This window comes from Lissotriton helveticus, chromosome 1_1 (assembly GCF_964261635.1).
Source record: "Lissotriton helveticus chromosome 1_1, aLisHel1.1, whole genome shotgun sequence".
NCBI classification, from domain to species: domain Eukaryota; kingdom Metazoa; phylum Chordata; class Amphibia; order Caudata; family Salamandridae; genus Lissotriton; species Lissotriton helveticus.
Window position 1 is genome coordinate 638,469,768 of NC_136057.1, and position 20,380 is coordinate 638,490,147.

Below are 20,380 nucleotides of genomic sequence, written 5' to 3' on the forward strand. Positions count from 1 at the left end.
GGTTCAGACTCTGATTCTTCTCAATGATGGTGCCTGTGGGGTGAGGATGATTGCGTGCTTGCGCAGTCTTAGATGTAGACCAGAGTTGTCCATTCATAGAAGGTATGGGGAATGGCAACCCCATATCATTTCTTATAGATACTAATGCTACCAGATCCACTTTTAGAACTGTGGAAGTCCCAGCCCTACCCCTCTCGGAAAGAAGATCCAAGTTGTAGGAGTTTCAAATTATCAAATTACCAATCCAGTTTCAGAGAAGGCTAGGTATAAATAGGCTCATCTGAAGAAAATCACAATTTCTTTGTTTGCACACAAGCCCAGTAAATCTGTTTGGGAGAGATGTATTGTGCGAGTTAAATTGTACAATCTACTGCACTCCAGATGGTGTGGATCTCCGGACACACGATGAAGATGCAGCATTTAAAATGGCTCAGCAAAAAACAGTTGTAGGATTGTTTCCATAAATGACAATTGAAGAATTACCCTCTTGAGGGAAACCGTTATCCCAAAGTATGGCGTTTCACAGGGAAAGACGTAGGACTGATAAAAGGAGCAGAAACAGTTCAATTTACCTTAAAGGCAAATATAGTATTCTCAAGAACACCACCATACTATTTGACTCCAGAAACAATAGAAGAAATAACGCCTGTAATAAAAGACATGGGGCGGAAGGGGATTTTGAAGGAATTGTTCAAGATCTGAGAAATATTAATGAAATAGTTGTCCCATGGTACCGAATCCAGCCATAATATTATACAAAATGATGTGTACCGCAGGATGGTTCACTATTATTGATCTTTGTCAGGCTTTTTTCTCAGAAGATAGCCCTTTCCTCTATTCATTTATTTTTCAGCAGAGAATTTTGTCATGGTGCTGAGTCCCTCAAAGGTATAAAGATAGTTTTTAACCAGGTCTTGAAAAATAATCTGGAGTCATTACAAATGCCCTACAGCACAGTCCTTGTGCATGACAAGGTGATCTACTTGTAGCATAAGAAACACGGAAATCTTGTAAACAAAATGCTATTGCTTTGTTGAGTCACCTGGTTGAAAAGGGACATAAAGTGTCACCAGGTAAACTGCAGTACTGTCAGAAAGAAGTTAAGACACATAATTGAGAAGGGAGCTAGAAAGGTGTCAGCAAAATGAGTGAAAGCAATTATTCAGATGAATCCACCTCGAACACAGATAGAAGTCAGGATGTTTCTGGGAATGGTTGCCTACTCTAGACAGTGGATAAAAAAACCTTTCCCTATTGGCAAAGCCTTTACTGAGGCTGACACACAAGGATGTGTCTGATCATCTTCCTTGGGATAACTAGTGCTTGAAAGCCTTCCCGGAGCTGAAAGAATACTTTGTTGTGTTGTGTCCCAGCACTAGGAATGCCAGATTACAGTAAAGATTGTACCTCATTTTGCAGTGAGAGGGAGGGCTGCGCTTTGTCAGTGCTGACACAAACACATGGTGATGCTCGGAAGCCAATGGCATACTTTTTGACTACTCTTGACCCTGTTACTGCATGTCTGTTTGGCTGCCTTAAAGCGGTTGGAACGGTGAGCATTAGTCTTCTTTTGACATAAGCATGAACATGAGCCATATTAAGCTCATAAAATACGAGCAGCGAATTTTGTCATCTGACAATGTAGTTTTGAAATGCTGTCAAATTGGAAACCCATCAACTTTGCTGCCCATAAATGATACTGTTTGTGATTAAATTGAAAATGATTGCCTGGAAGTCATGGATTTATGCATCAAGCCTAGACCTGATATTAAGGATGAAACCCTGAATGAGCTTAACCATGTAATTCTTGTTGACGGCTCATGTCTGAGAAATAATGAAGGTACCCCCATTGTTTGCCATTAAGCGCTCCAAAAATTTAAAAGATTGTTTGATACACACCCGGCCACGTGAAGCACGGCGCAAGTCTAATGACACTCTATGGCAATTACCACCTGTACAGGGGCACCACCCATGTGGGGGTTGCTCAATGTGTGGGTTGACACAGAAGACGAGCCAGATTGATATAGGTACTGGGCGCCCGTGGATTCTAAAACATTTTTCCAACTGTAACAGCTGTAATGTTATATACATTCTCACGTGCCCATGCAACAAAAGATATGTGGGTATGACAACCCGTAAAGTACGCACCCGCATGCTTGAACATAAAAGCTCTTTCAAATGCAAGAAAACTGTGTCCAAGCTGACCAAACATTTTCTGGAGCTCAACCACAAAGAGGACGAGTTTAGTTGGGTTGTCCTAGAGAAACCATTCATACCCAACCATGTCACGAACCCTACACGTTTTCTTTATTTAAAGGAACAAAAATGGATTTATTTATTACGTTTAGAGAACCAGGGACTCAATGATGATATCCCGTGGACCACTCTGTAAGGACTTTGGAAGTATAGTCCATATAACACTAGACATAGTGTGCATCAGTTAATAGGTTTGCAGGGATCGGTTTGCCTATAGATTTTGCACGTAGACACTCTCTGTTTATACCCTGGGAGAGGTCGCCCTCAGCAAATTTTGACAAAATAGCCCCTATTGCCAGTTCTACAATGCGGGCGATATCTGCATTTACATTGAGAGGCGCAGTGTCTCTTTAATATAATTTGAGAGTTTTTGCACACAGTGGGTAGGTAGGACCATGTTGTTATGGGATTTATATCCGTTGTGCATATAGCACTTAGAAGTTTGGAGAAAGTCCTTGATGCATACTATGCTGTTTACATCCGTTGAGAGCTTTGGAAGGCGGGCGAACTACAGAAGTGACGTGATTTACGTCATTCTGTAGTTCTTGAGTATCGCGCTACTTCATTAATCACCATTGCGCATGCGCGCAGCCATTGACACTATCACCGGTGATGCGCGCGGGGTAAACAGGCAATGGCGGTGCCGTTTCTCCAATGAAAGTGGTGAGTAACCGCATTTTGATAAGTAAGGAGGGCACACCCCCGCACGCACACCCCCTAGTGGGCGGGGCCCGGCGCCGGTTCTTAAAGACCTGTCCCTCTGCCGTACGTTGCCTCCCCCTGTCTCAGCGTTCTGCTTGGGGCAACGACGGAGAGGTAAGGTTTACCATGGGGTGACTGAGACCTATGCGAAGAGGCTTCCCTGGCAGGCTTTCTCTGATACTAAGCTGTGACTGTCCAACTTACAGTGTATTAAGGGTTGCATGGACTTATGATTACTTGCAGTGTCCAGAACTCTTTGACCATCATATAGGTCATTAACTAGTGGTGGAGAGGAGTGTTATTAGGTAGAGCTAGTTTTTCATGAGTTAGTTGTTGTAAAAGTAGACTTAGGAATAGAGGCGTGACACATTTGTGGGGAGGGTTAATATGTGAAGCAGAGTAGTACACTTCTGCAATGTTCTCCACTCCTGACGCCTCAGTTTTCCTTTTTAGAGCGTGGCCTCCCCTTTATCCCTGAGTCAGAGTCCAGGTGAGGTGAGGTCTACTCCCCGGCAGAATAGGGTTAGTGGTATATTTTTTGACCCTGGTGAAACAATGGAGGGTGTAGGATTTAAATATGAGATGTTTTGATATATGGGGTGTTTGTGTTGTTCTTTTAGATCACTGTTTGGAACCTTCTGCACGGCGGAGTTTTGAACCCTAACGCTGTATCCTTTTGTTTGGTTACTACATGGGATCTGTAATATTTAAAGATATATTATGAGTTTGTCACTACGCAGTAGCAACGTTGTGAACAGGGCCCTGACGAAAACCTTGGGTCCTTCCCTGTGAGGTTGAAACATGTTGGCCTGATATGCAGTGATTTGTTCTCATACTGCATCCTTGCACTGTTCATGTTGTTTTTATTTAGGAAGAGGATTGTGTCTTAATAAATCTAATTTTCTGTCCTCTATTCTATTTTAAATTCACCACTTTTTTAGTTTTGCACTGCACTTAGACCCATCTTCTGTCTATCATAGGTCACTGAGTACTTGTGGGCATTGGCTCCGCTACACTACAGGGGACTTTTGGGTCTCAATGATCTAGAGACACCAGACCCCTGAGGATGACCAAATGATAGAATCTGATCATACAAGTGTTTGATGGGAATCCTCTAAACCAAGCGGGTTTCTTTGTCACAATCACTCACACCTCCTCTTTTCAATTGCATCTGTTTTCCACCCCTACTATAGTTCTCCAGCAAGCTGGCGCTGCGGTTTAAGTGTACGAAAGGTACCTTTTTCTAGACCCCTAGGTTTTCTTGTGTTTAAATAATGAAGGTACTCTGAGAGTAGCTTACGATGTATGTACAATAAATTAGGTTGTCGAAGCTTCATGGCTTCAAGGGCTTCCTTCAGCACAAGTTGCAGAGTGAGAGTGACTATATTTACAGAAAGTCAATACGGCTTTGTGTTGTGCACGATTTTGGACAATCATGGTCACAGAGAGGTTTCATGACTTCGTCAGGTACCCCTATTAGTAATTGGGTGCGAGTGAAAGATTTATTGGAAGCTCTTCAATTGCTTGCAGAATTTGCTGTTGTTAAATGTGCAGCCTATCAACGTGGGAATTGCTACATTGTGCAGGTGTGCAGATTTGGTAGCACGATAGTATGCTGTGTTGGCCTTCACATTTAATGGAAATTTCACATGTGAAACTGAGAAGGGTGCTTCATTTTCAATGTTGATGAAAGTAACCAATATTTGGGATGAACTAAAAGGAGTATAGGAAAATGTTTCAGAAGCAGAACAGTGGAGTTGGATCAGAGCGGGTTGTGATACAAATGCAAATGACTTATGGTTGTCATCTGATGGGAGACAAGTGTTACCTGATAGTTTGCTATTTCAAATGACGCAATCGTTTTCATGGTTTCACACATTTAGGGAGGGAAGCCATGGGAAGACGCTTCAGGCAAAATTTGGTTTAATCCCAGGTTATGATGCATGCAAATGAAGTGTGTCATCGGTTTGTGACATGTCAACAAATGAATGCAGGGAAAAGAACACACATTACATTGAGTCACATAAGGAGAATGGGTGGTCCTTTAAATAGAATGCAAATGGACTTCATCAAAATGGCTGTTTGCAACTTCCTGAGATATGCCCTGGTCATATTATGTGTCGTACCAAGATGGATGAAAGCCTACCCAACCAGAAGAAATGACAGTCTCACAGGATCAAAACTGTTATTACAAGAACTGATTCCCAGGTACAGAATGCCGTTTTCTCTGGAATCAGATGGGGGGCCACTTTAACAATGAGGCCCTGAAATGATTTGCACAGCATTACAGATTGAGCAAAGACTACATTGCAGCTATGGACCTCAGGCTTCAGGTAGAGTCGAACAGGTGAATGGGACTATCAAGTCTCGACTAGCTTCAACAGAACTGAAATTGTCAGAGTCTTTTTCTTTGGTGTTGATGAGTATTCAAAGTATTCCTGGTAGGAAGACTGGTTTATCGCCCCACGAGATTCTGATGGGCCATGCCACAAGGCTGCCTGCTGTACCTGCACATGCACTCTTGAACATCACAGATAATATGATACACAATTATTGCAAAGGATTGGCTGATGTGGTCCATTCTGTTTCTTACCAGTTTGCAGCTGCCACTAAAGATCCCCTGCAAGAATAGTGTCACAACCTCAATCCTGGTGATTGGGTCATGATCAAGAAGCACGTTCCAAAGACTTGTTTGTATCCGAGATGGAAAGTGTGCTGGAATTCCAAATTAGGTGCATTCATCGCACACCAAGAAAGTGACAAAATAGAGTGCCATTGAAGTCTCTAATGAAGGAGAAGCAGACACTGACTGTCAACTTGGAAACGGTCCTGAGACAACATCAGTGCAGTGAGAAGATCCGGGTGAAGGAACTAGCACTAGAATAAGAAAAGTCACTTGTAGAGATGAATTGCCACAGAACTGTAATCAAAGAAGATTAAAATAGAGCATCTCAGTTGATCAGAATCCTTAGACTATTCCTGAGGAGATAGAGTCAGGTGATGAAAGTGATACAGAATGAGATCATGAAAAACTGAGAAGATCAATAAGAGCAAGGGTGCCTTATCGGATGTATTCAGCACCTAAGTGGTCTTACTACAAGGAACAATTATTGAGTGTCATAATAGATGAGCTGTGTGAAAGGAAAATTTGCACTTACAGAAGAAGGACACCCAAAGGAACTAGATATGTAGGGACCAGTAGTTGTGAACATACATTCAAAGTAATGGGAGGAACATGGCACATTTTACAGGGAGAAGAGTCTGCAATTCCAGGAGATTATTTTGTTTGTGGGCAGAATGCTTACTTTCTGGTGCTTGCTGACTAGAATGTTAAATGCTATTTAGCTGTGCAATTTTCTGAAGTGTACCATGTGAATAGAATAGATGCATTAACAATGACACCAGCACACAGACACTCAAAGTACACAAAGTGGAAGTGAATTAGTGGTCGACATATTTGTTGCAATCATTCCACATGTAGAAGTCATATTAAATTATGAAAAGATTAGAAAACTGTCTACTGTTGTCGACAAGCTGTCAACCAGTACTTCTGGAGCTCTACTAGTTATAATCACTGAGCTTGAAGCAATACTATCAATGGTTTTGCCAGATCGTCTAGCTTTGGACATATACTTACAGAAAAAGGCAGTCTACAAAATGCTGAAATTAACGCATTGTGGCTTGTACATACATTTCGGACTTAAAACCTGAATTAGAAGAAGTTGGAACGCCTAGTGTTGTTGAGAATTTTGGGAAAGGGATTCATACAATTGGGAATTGGATTACAACAGCAAGAAGAAGTATATTGAAAGCTATACTTATGCCCATGTTAATAATAGGGCTTTGTTTGTTATGCCTATTTGCTTTTTGTAAACGCTGCAGACTTTACTTACACAAGAGAAGGAGCAGAGAAAGAAATAAGAGATTTGATAAAATAATCATTTAAATAACCTAAATGAATGATAACTACAGTAAGCCATTAAAATTCAAAAATTCTAGAAGCTACAGGATGTAATGGATGTTGAAAGTGAGCGGAATTCACATGTGAAAATCAAAATAGTGTGATGGTTGAGATATCAGATGGGGGACTGATAAAGTTGACTTAATAAAATGCAAATTATTTAGATTAACATTTCAAAATGTGCAGTGTTTAAGGTAAACTTCAAATCTGAAATGACATATTTAAAATGTGCTGGCTGACTTAGGCAATCATAGCTCTGTGTCTAGGTCATAGAAATACTAAAAAACAAGCTTCCTTTAATTACAAGTGGACTTAATATTGATGAACTGTGCATGAAAATCATTTAGAAGTCTGACCTTAATGCAATATGCTTAGAAATGGACATCATTGCTGCAGAATATTACGATTCTAATCAATGTATTATTTTACTAAGCTATATAAACAACAAAGGGGGAGGTAGAGGAGAGGGGCACAAGCACTCGTCCTCCAAAAAGTCGTACTCAAAAACCAAAGACAGATACTATTGTCCAAAATGAATTATGCTCTTTCTTTATACCCTCCTGATATTTATTGAGAGAAAAAAAAGAAATGTATTTAAATAACACTCACCCACTAGGGTTATCCCTTGATGGCATGCTTCATCATAGGGTTCTTCCCATCCCACTGCGTAATGGGGTGTGCTATGACAGACAAATACGTGGGAGCATTGATATTGTTAGGACCTATTCAGATGAGAAAGAAATATGAAGTGGGGGGTGTTTAATGGGAAAAATCTGAATTAAAGACATCTGGAGAGTAGGAAAATATTATTCATTTTCACCTCTTACTGATATGGTTAAACTAAGTGGAAAAACAAGAAACTCTATGGGGTCATGTCCCTGAGTTTCTTTGGTCAACTTGTTTCAAGCCCTACCCCCAAGGGGACTTGAAATTGTATCTGAAATTTGCTTGTGATGATGTAAATAGCTCTTTGAATCAAAATATGGTGGTAAAGATCCTTCATCAGAGGTGAGGAGAAACAAGCTTGTGAATGGTGTTTGACCCTGGAAGTGCTGGCAAATGAAAGGGTGAACAATATTGTTTAAATTTGACCCCATCCCGAGCTATCATAGGCCAGTGTCTCTTTTTTGCCCAACGGAACAGCATTTCTCCTCTGATATTAGCCACAGTAGTTTCAGTGCACCTCATGATAAAACTCTGTCTTGAAATCTCTCTTTCAATTATTTTATATTGTATGGTAAATTGAAAATTGGCCAGTAGTTAGTCAAGGCATTCAGATTGGTCAATGGTTTCTTCAGCAAAGGTGTGATGGTGCGTTTTATGGGCCAGTATTAACTCTATTCTCAGACCATGATTCAATCACGGCTGTGATGTCATCATGTTGCTGAACAGGGTTGATCAAATATGTTGATCACTTCTGTTATTTGATCTAAACACAACAACTTCGTTTTGAATCGTATGAAAGATGCTGAAAGAGGATCAAAGCAGAGAAATGGTCACTACACGCTAAGGTGAACGTTCAGGGTGGCTGGTGCTAGAGTACTAGGTTTAGATGATTTTGAACTTGAATAACAGCAGAAGATCTTTGCAGTGCCGATGGGTCACATCTAGAGTACTTTTCAGAACACAAAGACTGGCCATCTTCTGATAGATTTCAGAAATTTCTCTTGCTAGATTCGTAGCGTGGCTGATGTGATTGCCAACTAGTACTTTTTGGTTCTCTTTTTCTTAGACCATCTTTTACAAGCCTTTCAAATTAATGTTTCGAGCAAAGGAACCTTGCCAAAATCTAGATTGTTGGCTAAGTTCTAAAAGCCTTTCACACGGAAGCCTCATCTCATAAATAAAGTTGCAGACTAACAACAGTAAAGCAATGTGAAAGTGTTTACAACAATCTTTGTAGTAGTGATTTTTGTAGCTCACTAAAAACTTTAATCAAAACATGACAACTTCTTGTGGAAATATGTAGGTGATGAAATCACCTATACAGTTATTCTTTTCATTATTGCCTCTCTTCACAGTTGTGGCTACATCTTCGTCATTACCTGGCCATAAGAAATCAACATCTACACAGTTTTCCATAGGATAATGATCTCAGAATGCAGTTATGTTTTCTTCAACACATGAACTTTAAACAACTTTATTAATGCAAGAACTCAGAGTGACATCTGTTGATTAAAATATAATGTTTTACCGAAAAACAACTGGAAATTGCAGGAATGATTTCCTACTTGAGACCATATTCGCTTAATATGGGCTAGACAGTCTGATCTGTATACTTTTCCTTTCTCTTTCAAAGGATCTGTACCCTAGTGTAAGACAGCTATGTGCCTCTGTGGACTAGGGATTGCAGATGTCTGTTAGTCAGTAATCCTGCATTTCAAAACCTCCACACTGTGTACAAGGTACAGCTTTGAATGCAGGGCTTTGACTTGGAATTATCTTCTGAGTAATGGCTGGCTATCGGCCTCCCTTAAAGTTCAGGCAGGGAAGATTCAAGCTCCCCTATTGGGATCCCATCAGTATATCCCTGTTTAGTCACCTCATAACACTTAAGAAGGGTTACAGGGTCAACTTTATTATAACTAAAGAATAATGATTTGTTATTAGTAGATTTCAACATAAAATAGAACATTTAGATGTCATTCCTAACCAACGCGTCTCTATTAAGGCACCAGTTAAGGAGGTCAGATGAACCATCTGAAACATTAGTGTGATGTATCCCTGAAACTCCTAGACTGAACTAGCTCTTTTCTTTCTTTAATTGATTGTGTGATGTTTGATGATCACAGAGATATCACTGCCTCTATTTATAAAACCCACTCCTCTGTCTGATCTGGGAATATCAAAGGCAGAATGTCGATGGGACACAATACTGTGAATAGAATATCGAGGTTTAAAATATTGAGAGGTAAGTGAGTAGAGATATTTTATACCTACCTTACCTATACGTACCTTGTGATGTATATACCTTCATGGTGCTTACATGTGGAGCTATGAAGAGTCCATACCTCCCTCTGTGCACCTACTTCTTTGATTTTTTGTGTCCCCCGATATTCCTGTCACATATTGTGACACTTCAATATTCTGCCTTCGATATTCGACAATCCACTATTTACCCAACGCCTTATTTGTAAGTTGTAATTTTAAGTAGTGTCTTGAATGGAATATTGGGAACTCAACACCAAATCAAAAGCTTCCTTTATGGGCTATATCTATGGTTTTAGGCATGCTCTGTATCGAAGCCCACATAACAGGGTCTGAAACTGCAGCTTTTGTGGATGTGGATGTGTGAAATTAACAGCTGTTTTCTCTTGCAGGTGCACACAATAACTTTTAACTAAGTCAAGCTTCGATAACTCTATTGGCTCACATAAAATGACACACATATGTCCATGAGTTTGTAGACTTTATTGGATGTCTTAGTCCAGTTGCATCAAATTAAAGGTATTATATGTGACACTTGCAACCACATTCAGCATCACACTAAACTACTTTCACTGTAATTCTGAAATCCATTGTCTGTTCTATGGCAAACATTACAGGCTGCCCCAAACCTAAATGAGCCAGAGGATCAGAGCATTAGGCAAGTCTTTTGTTTGCGTTACAGACAAAAATAGACGATGCATTAAACCATTTATATTTGGGGCAAATTCAAAGGTTATTTTGTAAGCTTTTAGCAATTGGCTGTCCCCTAATTTGTCCACTAAGGGCAGATCCGTGCTAGATTTTTGAGATAGTAAACAATATATATTTACATACTATGGATATGAATTGAAACCTTTTACATAATGAGATTTTAGCAAATGCGTCATGGAACTGACCTAATCAACCCATAATAGACACCTTTCCTGCCATATTTTGATGAAAAGGTTATGCGAGAAGTAGCACAGTAAGGTGCTGTTTACTGATTTGAAGACACAGGTCATGAGGGATTTCACTGTCTTTAAGGGAGAGGAGAACTGACTTTTCTGATGTTTAATAGCTCAAACCTGATAGTTGTAGTGGGGATGCAAAATACAGTCTCTAGCTGCCTAGAGGGGTTGAACACCATATGAAGGTTTCCGGCAAGGGGGTGGGGGGAGGAGGGGAGGAGTATAGACACCAAGGAGAAAACAGTAGGGGCATACAGTTTGATGACAGGGGTGCATGAAGTTGCGAAGTTGGGCTCTTAAAAAGTGTGGCCTTATTATCAGCATTCACATTAGTGGAAAAACATTTCTGCAGCTGCCAGGAGCAGTATGTGGCTCCCCCGATCCTTTGCTTCAAAACTACAGCAGTCCAGTCAAAGTATGGAGCCCCATCAGGGCCTGACACCTATCCCTTCTTAAACCCTTTCACCACTACAACTAACTGAAGAGTAGACACCTGAGTGCTGCACACCTGTTGGGTATGACTTCCCGGCCCAAATTGCATAGCCTATTTATGCACATCATACTTTCTCTGCATCTTAGATCTTCATGAGAAGAGTTGCAGACCAGCAGTGATGCCAAATATTTTCTCCTTCAGTATGTCCTCCACTCCAGACCCATCTCTTTCTTCCCCTTCCCAGCCAAGTTCATCGAGAAGGTCATCAACGCACATATTTCCAAGTTCACCGAAGCAAACCACCTTCCTTCGATACCACCTGTCACAGCACCCTGTGCACAAGACTCAATGATGCCGGCATCCCCAACAAAGCCCTGCAATGGATCCGCTCCTTCCTCACCGGCTGAAACTCAGAGAGTCAGACTACCTCCGTTCCTCTTGTAACCCACAGAGATCAGCAGCTGAGTACCTCAAGGTTCCTCCCTGAGCCCCAGGCTTTTCAACATCTACATGGCCCGCTCACAGCCATCGTTAGAAACCACGGGCTCAGCATCATCTCTTATACCAACGACACCCAGCTGATTTTCTCCCTCACCAACTAACCCACAGTCACCAAGAACAACTTTCATGACAGGATGAAGGCTGGCGCCACCTGGATGAAGAACAGCTGCCTCAAGTTCAACTCAGAAAAGACCGAAGTCCTCATCATGTGCTCCACCCCATCTGCCTGTGACGACTCCTGGTGGCCTGCAGCTCTTGGAACCTCCCCATCATCCACAGACCAGGCACAGAACCTCAGCAACCTGAGGTTCTGAGGTTCACCCTACCTCGCAACAAAGACCTGGAACGCCTTGCCTCTCCACCTCAGACAATTGCTGTCACTGCCTAATTCAGAAAGGGCCTCAAGACCTGGCTCTTCGACCAGCAGCTCTACCCCACAAACCCTCACCCCACTTCCCCAGTGCCTTGAGACCCTTATGGATGAGTAGTCACACTTTGCAGGCCATTGATTGATTGACACTCAGGTCAACCGGCAGCATGAATTTCTTTCTTGTAGCAGCTGCAGGTGGGTTTATCTGTACACGAGGGGAAGTTAGGTAGTGTCAGGAAATGTGCCTCCCTTTGCCAGGACACAGGTTTCCAATGTGAGCAAAGGTATATTTTTCATACATGCCAATTTGACAGGGGAAAGAAGTGGACAGGGGTGGACCGACAGACAGTAGAACATGTTGGAGAAGTATACATGATCTTAGTTTTTGAATGAAGGGCTATCCATTGGGGAATGGCCATCAGGTAGACCAAGATTTAGATTTAGAGTGGAGATAGGAAATCTACATAGAAGTGTTAAGAGAAACTCAGAGGAGAAAATTATATCATAGCTGGTCGTGGTGCAAGGGAAAGGGACAGAGAATAAAGTTGAATAGATATCTACAGGTAGATATATACACAGAAACTGTGCGGATCAGTAGGAAGTGGAGAAGGAGAGGTTTGTGAAATAGGAAGAAAGATAATTCAGTGATGTGCGAATTTTGTTTTTAAAAAATCTTTAATTGGGTTTAACCTCAGCAAACATTATAAAGAATAGAAACACAATGCTTAGCACCCTATGATATTAAATCCATTACAGCAGTCTACAATCTGTCCTGGGACTAATTGGCTATTGATGGGCAGACAAAGATAAGCTAATTAGTGGTGGGGTTCTGTATTGATTAGACAGTAGGGCAGGTTCACTCATTCTACAGTGTTACAGTTCATCTTATTGTTGAGAAGGTAAAGGGTTAGGCTTCTGTTGGAGAGATTAACCAAATAATACAATTTTGAAAGGCTAGGCCAACGTTCAGGGGCTAGTGATGCTGTCAAATATGATTCTGTAATACAGCGATCAGGGAAGCCCCTAATGGAGAGAGAGATATCGATAGTTTTGAGGGGTAGAGGCTGATATAATGGAGCTGCTAATATGACAGTGATCCTTGGATACCAGTAGGGGAGTGGAATCCTGTGGCTTTGCTGGGCAGGAAGGAGTCGTTCTAGGCGAAGATGCCTCATTTTTGTGGTTTATTATGAAGGGCATCCACAATGTGTCGTAATCACGAGCGATGAGGTCTTTGCGGCTGACCATGGGTCTCTCCTTTAAGAAGAAGCTCCCCCTCAGCCTTTGCTCTTTGGTGGAGCACCTAATTCCAGCCATCTAAGGTAGCGGAGGAGGTGAGCGCCACTGACTGGTGATAGTTTGTTTGGCAAGCAAAAGTGCCGGATCTAGGAAGCATGGGGCTGTTTTTGCTTTCTTGGGCTACTTAAGTTTTGTTAATGCACAGGCCCACACGTCCAATTTTGTGAGACCTGTTAGTCCTGCAGCCAATAACAGGATTTCTGACCAGTGCAACCCTAAAGCATGTGATAAAAGTCAGCCGAAAAGGCCTAACAGCGGGCATAGGTTGCATTAGGTAGTTTACCTTGGATGGAGAGAAATAGGCCCTATAGAGGATGAAGAATTGTATTAATTTGAAGCGCGCACTGCGTGATACTCTATTTGGATATTGTAGTGCTCTTGCTCACTCTTTGTCCTGGAGAGCTCTGTGGAACTCAAGTTCCCAGGTGTACCGGAGAATCAACAGAGAGAGTTGGGTATAGATCAGGATGGCTTTATGAAGCCAATAACTAGTCTCCATCCATTTCCCATAGTTTATATAGCTATGGTTTCTGTGTCGGAGATAACCTACCCCAGTGTAGAGAGTATTACATAATGACCCATAGATCAAAAATTGTTCATTGTTTAGTCAGAACTGTTCTATAAAGCGAGATGATGAATGATAGATGTCCTATGAGAAAAAGGTCCCCAAGTGACATGCAGCCAGCCTCCTTCCAAGTGATGTAGGTCAGAGATAGTAACACAACCATGAATATGGGGGAGACCCAACAGTGGTATTTTGGGGGGCATACGGGGTAACATGTTGAGTGATGTTAAGACTATCTACAAAGCATTGTAACACTACTCTAAGAAGTGTTGTAGCTTTTTCACACTGGGCAATAAAAACTCTTTCCCAATAGAACAAGGGGTTTGACTTTGATGTTTGACCTCTAAATCCTGTCAATCTTAGTTAGTCCACTGATGGATCTTGTTCTGTGCTGAAAGGGACTGGAATATTTGGAGGATGATCAATTACCAAATGAGGACCAGGAATATGATAATTGCGCCTCTGACATTTTTATCTTTCAATGTCTATCTTGAAAGTCTATCTTCAGAATAAAAAATGTATCAAGCATAGATTATACCCACAACCAAATGATGAGTCAGAATCAGCAGAGTTCAGTTATATCTCATAGTTTAGTATTGATTTTAAAGGTAAAGAAAACATTTAATTAAATGACATACAATCCTATTTTAAACTAAAGTAGGATTTAATGAAGAAAATATCAAACTCTGCATGATCAGATCCAAAGATGAAGGGATAAATCTTCCTCAGCAGAAAGAGAAGCATTGGGATCAATAGGAAATCTGTTAGGCCTCATACCAACCCTTGGGAAAGTTCAGATAGTTCCAAGTGACCAGTTCCAGATTTTTAAAGACAGGAAATCTGTCTCAGTCTGTCATTGCCACAGAGGCATGACATTAACCCTTTCCGCTGAAGAGGTTTCACTATCCTAGCATTCCAGCCAGCAGCAGGTTGCAGTATTTTGCCACATTTCGCCTTGTTTTTAGATGTCCAAGTTGACAGTCTCCCTTGCTGAAAAATGGGTGAGCAAGCAAACCAAATGAACACACACAGTTCAGTTCCAAAATCTGAGCAATTATACTCCAGGGGTTCTGGGTTTACACTCCTTGACATCATCAGGTATATCAGACCGCTCTGTCCTATTGGTCGTTTTAGATAGGATGAGTATGAATTAGTTGGCAAAAGTATACAATCCGGATGAATTAATTAAGGTAGGTTACTTAGCTTCCTTAAGCTACTGCAAGGTTTAGTCATATGAACAATAAGATAATTTCAAGGAATAAGCGAAATCATGCTTTCAAACTTCTGAGAGTTAGTTCTCAACCATCTGTTGTAGCATGTTACAGTTTCTGTTGCAAGTGTAGTGGAGCTGTACTGTGCTGTGGATGTGAATGGAAGCAATTGAAAGTTAGAGCACAAATTGCAACATTCACATTTGGGACAAGAGGCAAAATTAGAGGCCTACATGAAATACAGCACATTTACAATGGTTTTATATAAAAAGTTTGAATCTCGCATTGCATAGCATAAAGTAGTAATTTCACAATAAATGCATTAATAAACATTTCAATCATATCGTAATTATTTAATGTGAGTATAGGATACTCATAAAATTGTATACACATATATCAAAATAGTACATAGATACCTGCTTTGTATACATATTATTAGGTCCCACATACATTCATAAGTATGTCTGATAAAGAATTCACAAATGTTATTACAACTAAAACTCATGTAACACCTACTTTTCTGTTGTCATTTTCAGTGTACACCTAACACATACAATATTATTTATTTCTATCACAGAGAATATTTAATTTTGCATGTAAATCTCTTAATCACTTTATTATTACATTTTATAATCTGAATTATGAAGGTGTTAATAGTTCACATCTATTAAGTAAACATAAATATGATATAAACTTATTCTAGCATTCTGCATGCTTTTACAGTGCAGTATCTAAATCAGAGTTGCAATTTGTCATTTTCAAAAACGTGGAGCTCTTCACGCAGTTTTATTGTTATTGTGTAAAATATTTTCACAATTATTTTCTTACTTATTTGTCACAATTTTGAAAGATAAAACCTCTGCTCTATCAGAAGGCCGGGAACATACAGGGGGAATATTGTAGAGGGCTTGGTGACTACATACAACTTCATGGTTCGATTTCTCCTCCAGTGACTGACAAGCAGTCCAACAAGACAGCCACTGTAGTTGTGCAGCAAGGTAGAGATGATGAAAACTTGGGACACCAAGACCCCGTGGTCCACTAGCAACCTCAGTTTAGCTACCAGTACACTGCAACATGTTGTGTGCCATATAATATATCCAAGAACTGAGTCCAGCTCATGGAATATCTTAAAGTTAGGAACATGGGTTAGTTGACAAAGTAATATAAAAGGCGCAGGAGCATGACTATTTTTGAGAGGGCGACCCGTTCTGCGACTGATAAGAGAAAACTCTTGCAGAAGCTCACCTATCTTCTAAACACCCTGATCATCTTGAGATTACCTTCATGAAGATCCTGGTCAACACAATATATTTAAATGCCTGTGTAGCAAAAGGAAGTGCCCTCCCATCTACAATCAGAGGGGCAGAGGAGGATAGTGGGATAAGGCAAGACTTTGCCAAATTCCATGAGGAGACAGTAAGAGAGGTTGTTAGTCCTGTAGGTATAATAGAATGTCATTGGCCTAGAGGGGGGTGACGTGAGTGGTATTATACTAACAAGCCACTCCCTCCACCCTTGCATGTATCGCAAGTGGTTCTATGACTTGGGTGAACAGAAGGGTAGCAATGGCGGGGCAGCCCTTGTGGGGCCCACGGTGGATACGGAAGGAGGCCGATATAGAATGGCCCAGTCGGATTCTGGCTTGTCGATTATTGTAGCGGAGCTGTGATGTGACAATGTTGCCTATGGTGGAGAGATTTGCTAACATGACTGAGTGATATGTGTCATGAAACACAATAAGCTTGAGAGTTTTAAGGAACAGGGGGGAGACTGTTTTGAAGAGAGGTGGTGGCTCGAGGGTCTGGAGTGCTCTGAGGCTATATAATCAAGGGGCAAGAAGATTGTTGGAGAGAATGTGGGAAACCCCATTAAACACAATTTGTTAAGCGTCTGAAGGATGGCCAGTTGAGCAATGGTGAGAGCAGCATGCAATGAAGGTACGGTGGAGAGGTGCAGAGAAGAGAGAGAGTACACATTCCATGACAGGACTCCTGAAACGAGGACTACAAGATTGATGGTTTGGGGGTTCTATGACCGCAGTACATCACGTTAAACACCTTTGACAGGGTTACCTTGCTAGCAGAGTGCACCAATTAAGTGCCTTTGGCATTATTCGCAAACCTTATGATTTATTTTTGTGAGGTTGTTAGTATTTGCAGTACACACTATAAGTGTGATCTGTCACAAACATCTGCTAAACTATGACATTTCGACTTCCTAAAGACAATTTTAAACACACTTTTTAAAAAAGTCATTTCTTTGGTTGAATACATTGCACACGTCTGATTCATTAAAGAAAGAGGCGCCTTAGTTGAAGCAAAGAGTAGACAGGTCTGCTTTGAACATATTAACCTGTGTTAAGCCTTTGTGTCTCTTTATAATGTTTTTTATCTTTATAAAATACTCAGAATATTATTTGAGTGAATACATTCATCAAAGGGAATTCCGTAGTTTCGAATGAAATATGGACTTAATGCGGGTGTTTGTCTGCCATACACTTTGTATGCCTTTTCTGAAACTACCGGAGTGTTTCTGCTTTACCCATTTACCTATTTTTTCACAGTATTTTTTATTTCTTCATTGTTTTCACAGCTCCGGAAGTGCTGGCCCAGAAACCTTACAGCAAAGCAGTGGATTGCTGGTCCATAGGAGTCATAGCATACATTCTGTAAGTGCATATTTCCTTTTGTAAGAGAAGAATTACTGTCTGCTGTACTCAAGTTCACCCACTTTATTTCCATAAGACTCGATAGGTATTAACGCCGATACAAGTCTTTTAGGCCAATGGCAACATTCTTTGTACAACATCCCTAGAGCCAGTGAAAGAAGGGTATGCTTGGTTTGATGCACACATTTCTGTATAGCATGCAGTTCACTGAGTCCAATCTGTGTTGAACTGCTTAAACATTCATCCCTGTAAGGTCGATATAATAAGTTCATTTAAATTGGATAATTACAGTACTTTGAGTTTAGTTTTTGAGCACTGATAGACAATACAATACTAGGATCAGCCAATTAAAAAGACAGCTCTAAAATGATGGGTACAGGGCCATGACACCCTCAGTTAGTGAGTTAGCCCTGGAGTGGTGGGACTGCAACTCAGTGATGAGTGTCTTTTCAAATATTACTTTTTAAAAGCACAGTTTAAATTATTTGTTATGCATACATTTGCGTTATGCTTATTTTGCTTGTATTATGCACAATGAGAAACTAAATTGCACCTCGGTGCAGTGATGAGGTTGGCTGAAAAAATTGAATATTCTTTGTTGCATGGTTGCAGCGCCTCGAACTATACCTCAGTGAGAGGAAAGCAGGCTCCAAAATGAAGTGGGCACTATGTGAAAATATGCAAATCTCCACTTAAAGATGGATTTCTCACTCAGCAAAGCTCCATTTGGAACCTGTGGTGGTGGTTGCCATTGTGCAGTTATAGTTAGGTTTGAGTTTCCATTGCCAGAACATTTTTTTATTTCGGTAATACCTTTGGCACCATTTGTCTTCACAAAACTTTCCATACAAAGTTCACTATAGCTTGTTCCTGGAATGTTTCGGCGTGATAAATAAAGCAGGGACCATGAAAAGGGAGGTCCCAAAGCTTTAGTTTCCCATGATAATTCCTATAGGAAATTTTGGGAAGTGATACAGAAAAAATGGCTTAATAGAATTACACCAAGTTTGGCAAACATTTAAACCTAGCTATAACTTGCACAGCTATGATGCACTGCTTATGACATCACATGTTACATCACTGATGACATTTGAAATCTATCGTGGTGCAAGTTATACAAGGGTCATTTACATATAACTGGTGTATTTCAGTTTTTTGGTTTCAAAACAATAGTGTTTTTTCAGTAAATTCCTAAGTTTAACAAAAACATTTTTAATTAAAATCTTACTACCTTACTAAAGTATAACCTTTGTTTCTCACTCTGTGGGGGTTCACAGGAATGGATTGCATTAGACCTTGATTGTCAATGTTATCATGGTGTGAGGAATTATATGATAAGAGGAAGGAGTAGATATCTTTTTCGGAAAGAGGGACTTTCTGTCTAATCGGCCGAGTAAGCGCATTGTGAAATGGTATGTTTCTCCAACTCCGTTGCTTGGGCATTGGAGAAGGAGAGGTGTGTTGGAGGTATGGTGAGGTAGTTGGAGCGTTGGTCATGAATGAGAGTAGTCACCCTCTGGTTCCTATTAGGCCACTGATTATTGGTCATCATTATTGTGAGTTGACTGAGTCTTTGTAGATCTGCTAGGACTTCTTGTACATTTTGAGTGATCTCTTTCAGTATGGATCCTAGTGAGGTGTGGGAGCTGGTTGTTAGATCTTGGAGCAGGGGGCAAGGAAGCCAGGGGGTGATGATGTCTGTCAAGTTGGAATGCTGATGGACATGGGGATCCAGAGGAGGGGAGGATGAGTTAGGGGTAGGCTCGAAGTTAGGTAGTGGAGAGCTCAAGAAATGGGTGCGTGGGAGTGCTAGGGATATGTCACTTTTTTTTAGAGGATCAGCGTTCTGGAGAGACATTGGTAGAGGCATGTGGGGATGTCAGAGGTGTCGGGGTGAAGGTGTGGGTAACATGGCTATGTACCACTGAAGTAATTGCTCTGTGTGTAAGATGAGCCTGGTGTGAAGATTGATGTAGGCGGGCTCAGATCCATCAGGTGATGGTGCTGAGTAAGTGATGCACACAGAGTTAGGAAGGTCTGGAGCGGTGATGGATTTGGAAATCGTTGCAGCTTTCTTCATGAGAGGGAAAATGTCCTCAAATATTTGTAGGTTATGATCTGATGATTTGATGAGGTTACTTTCAATATTGTAAATGTTGATGGTAACTTCTCTGAAGGCCGAAGAGGGAGCTACCGACTGTCTCAGACCCAGAGGTGTTTTTCTGGATGTAGAGATCAAGAGCAAGGAGAACAGGGCTTTCCTCCATGGTGCTCATATATTTGTATAAAAGATAAGATCACTTATTATAGCACTTATATTCACACAGAAATAGGGGGCTGAAACAATGGTTTCTGGGTGATATTCGAGGAGTCTATGTTTTGAAGGACTTGGAAGCTGTTTTTTGTTTGATATGGTGGGGGGGGGGGTACTTATTTTTTTAAAGCATAGCCTCCTGCAGGCTTCAGGTTGTTGCCGGTTATTCTTAGTTTTGTCCATGTCAAAAACAATCTGTGAACATGCATGTGTGTGGAGGGT

General features: G+C 40.9%; 1 protein-coding gene across 1 annotated transcript in view; it reads left to right on the forward strand.

The window, feature by feature from the left end:
- CAMK1D (calcium/calmodulin dependent protein kinase ID) overlaps positions 1–20,380 on the forward strand; it is a 1,511,583-nt gene that overhangs the window by 1,276,824 nt on the left and 214,379 nt on the right. The window contains exon 6 of the mRNA XM_078674169.1: positions 17,769–17,844. Coding sequence (XP_078530295.1) covers positions 17,769–17,844 — 76 coding nt within the window. The remainder of the gene's footprint in view (positions 1–17,768; positions 17,845–20,380) is intronic.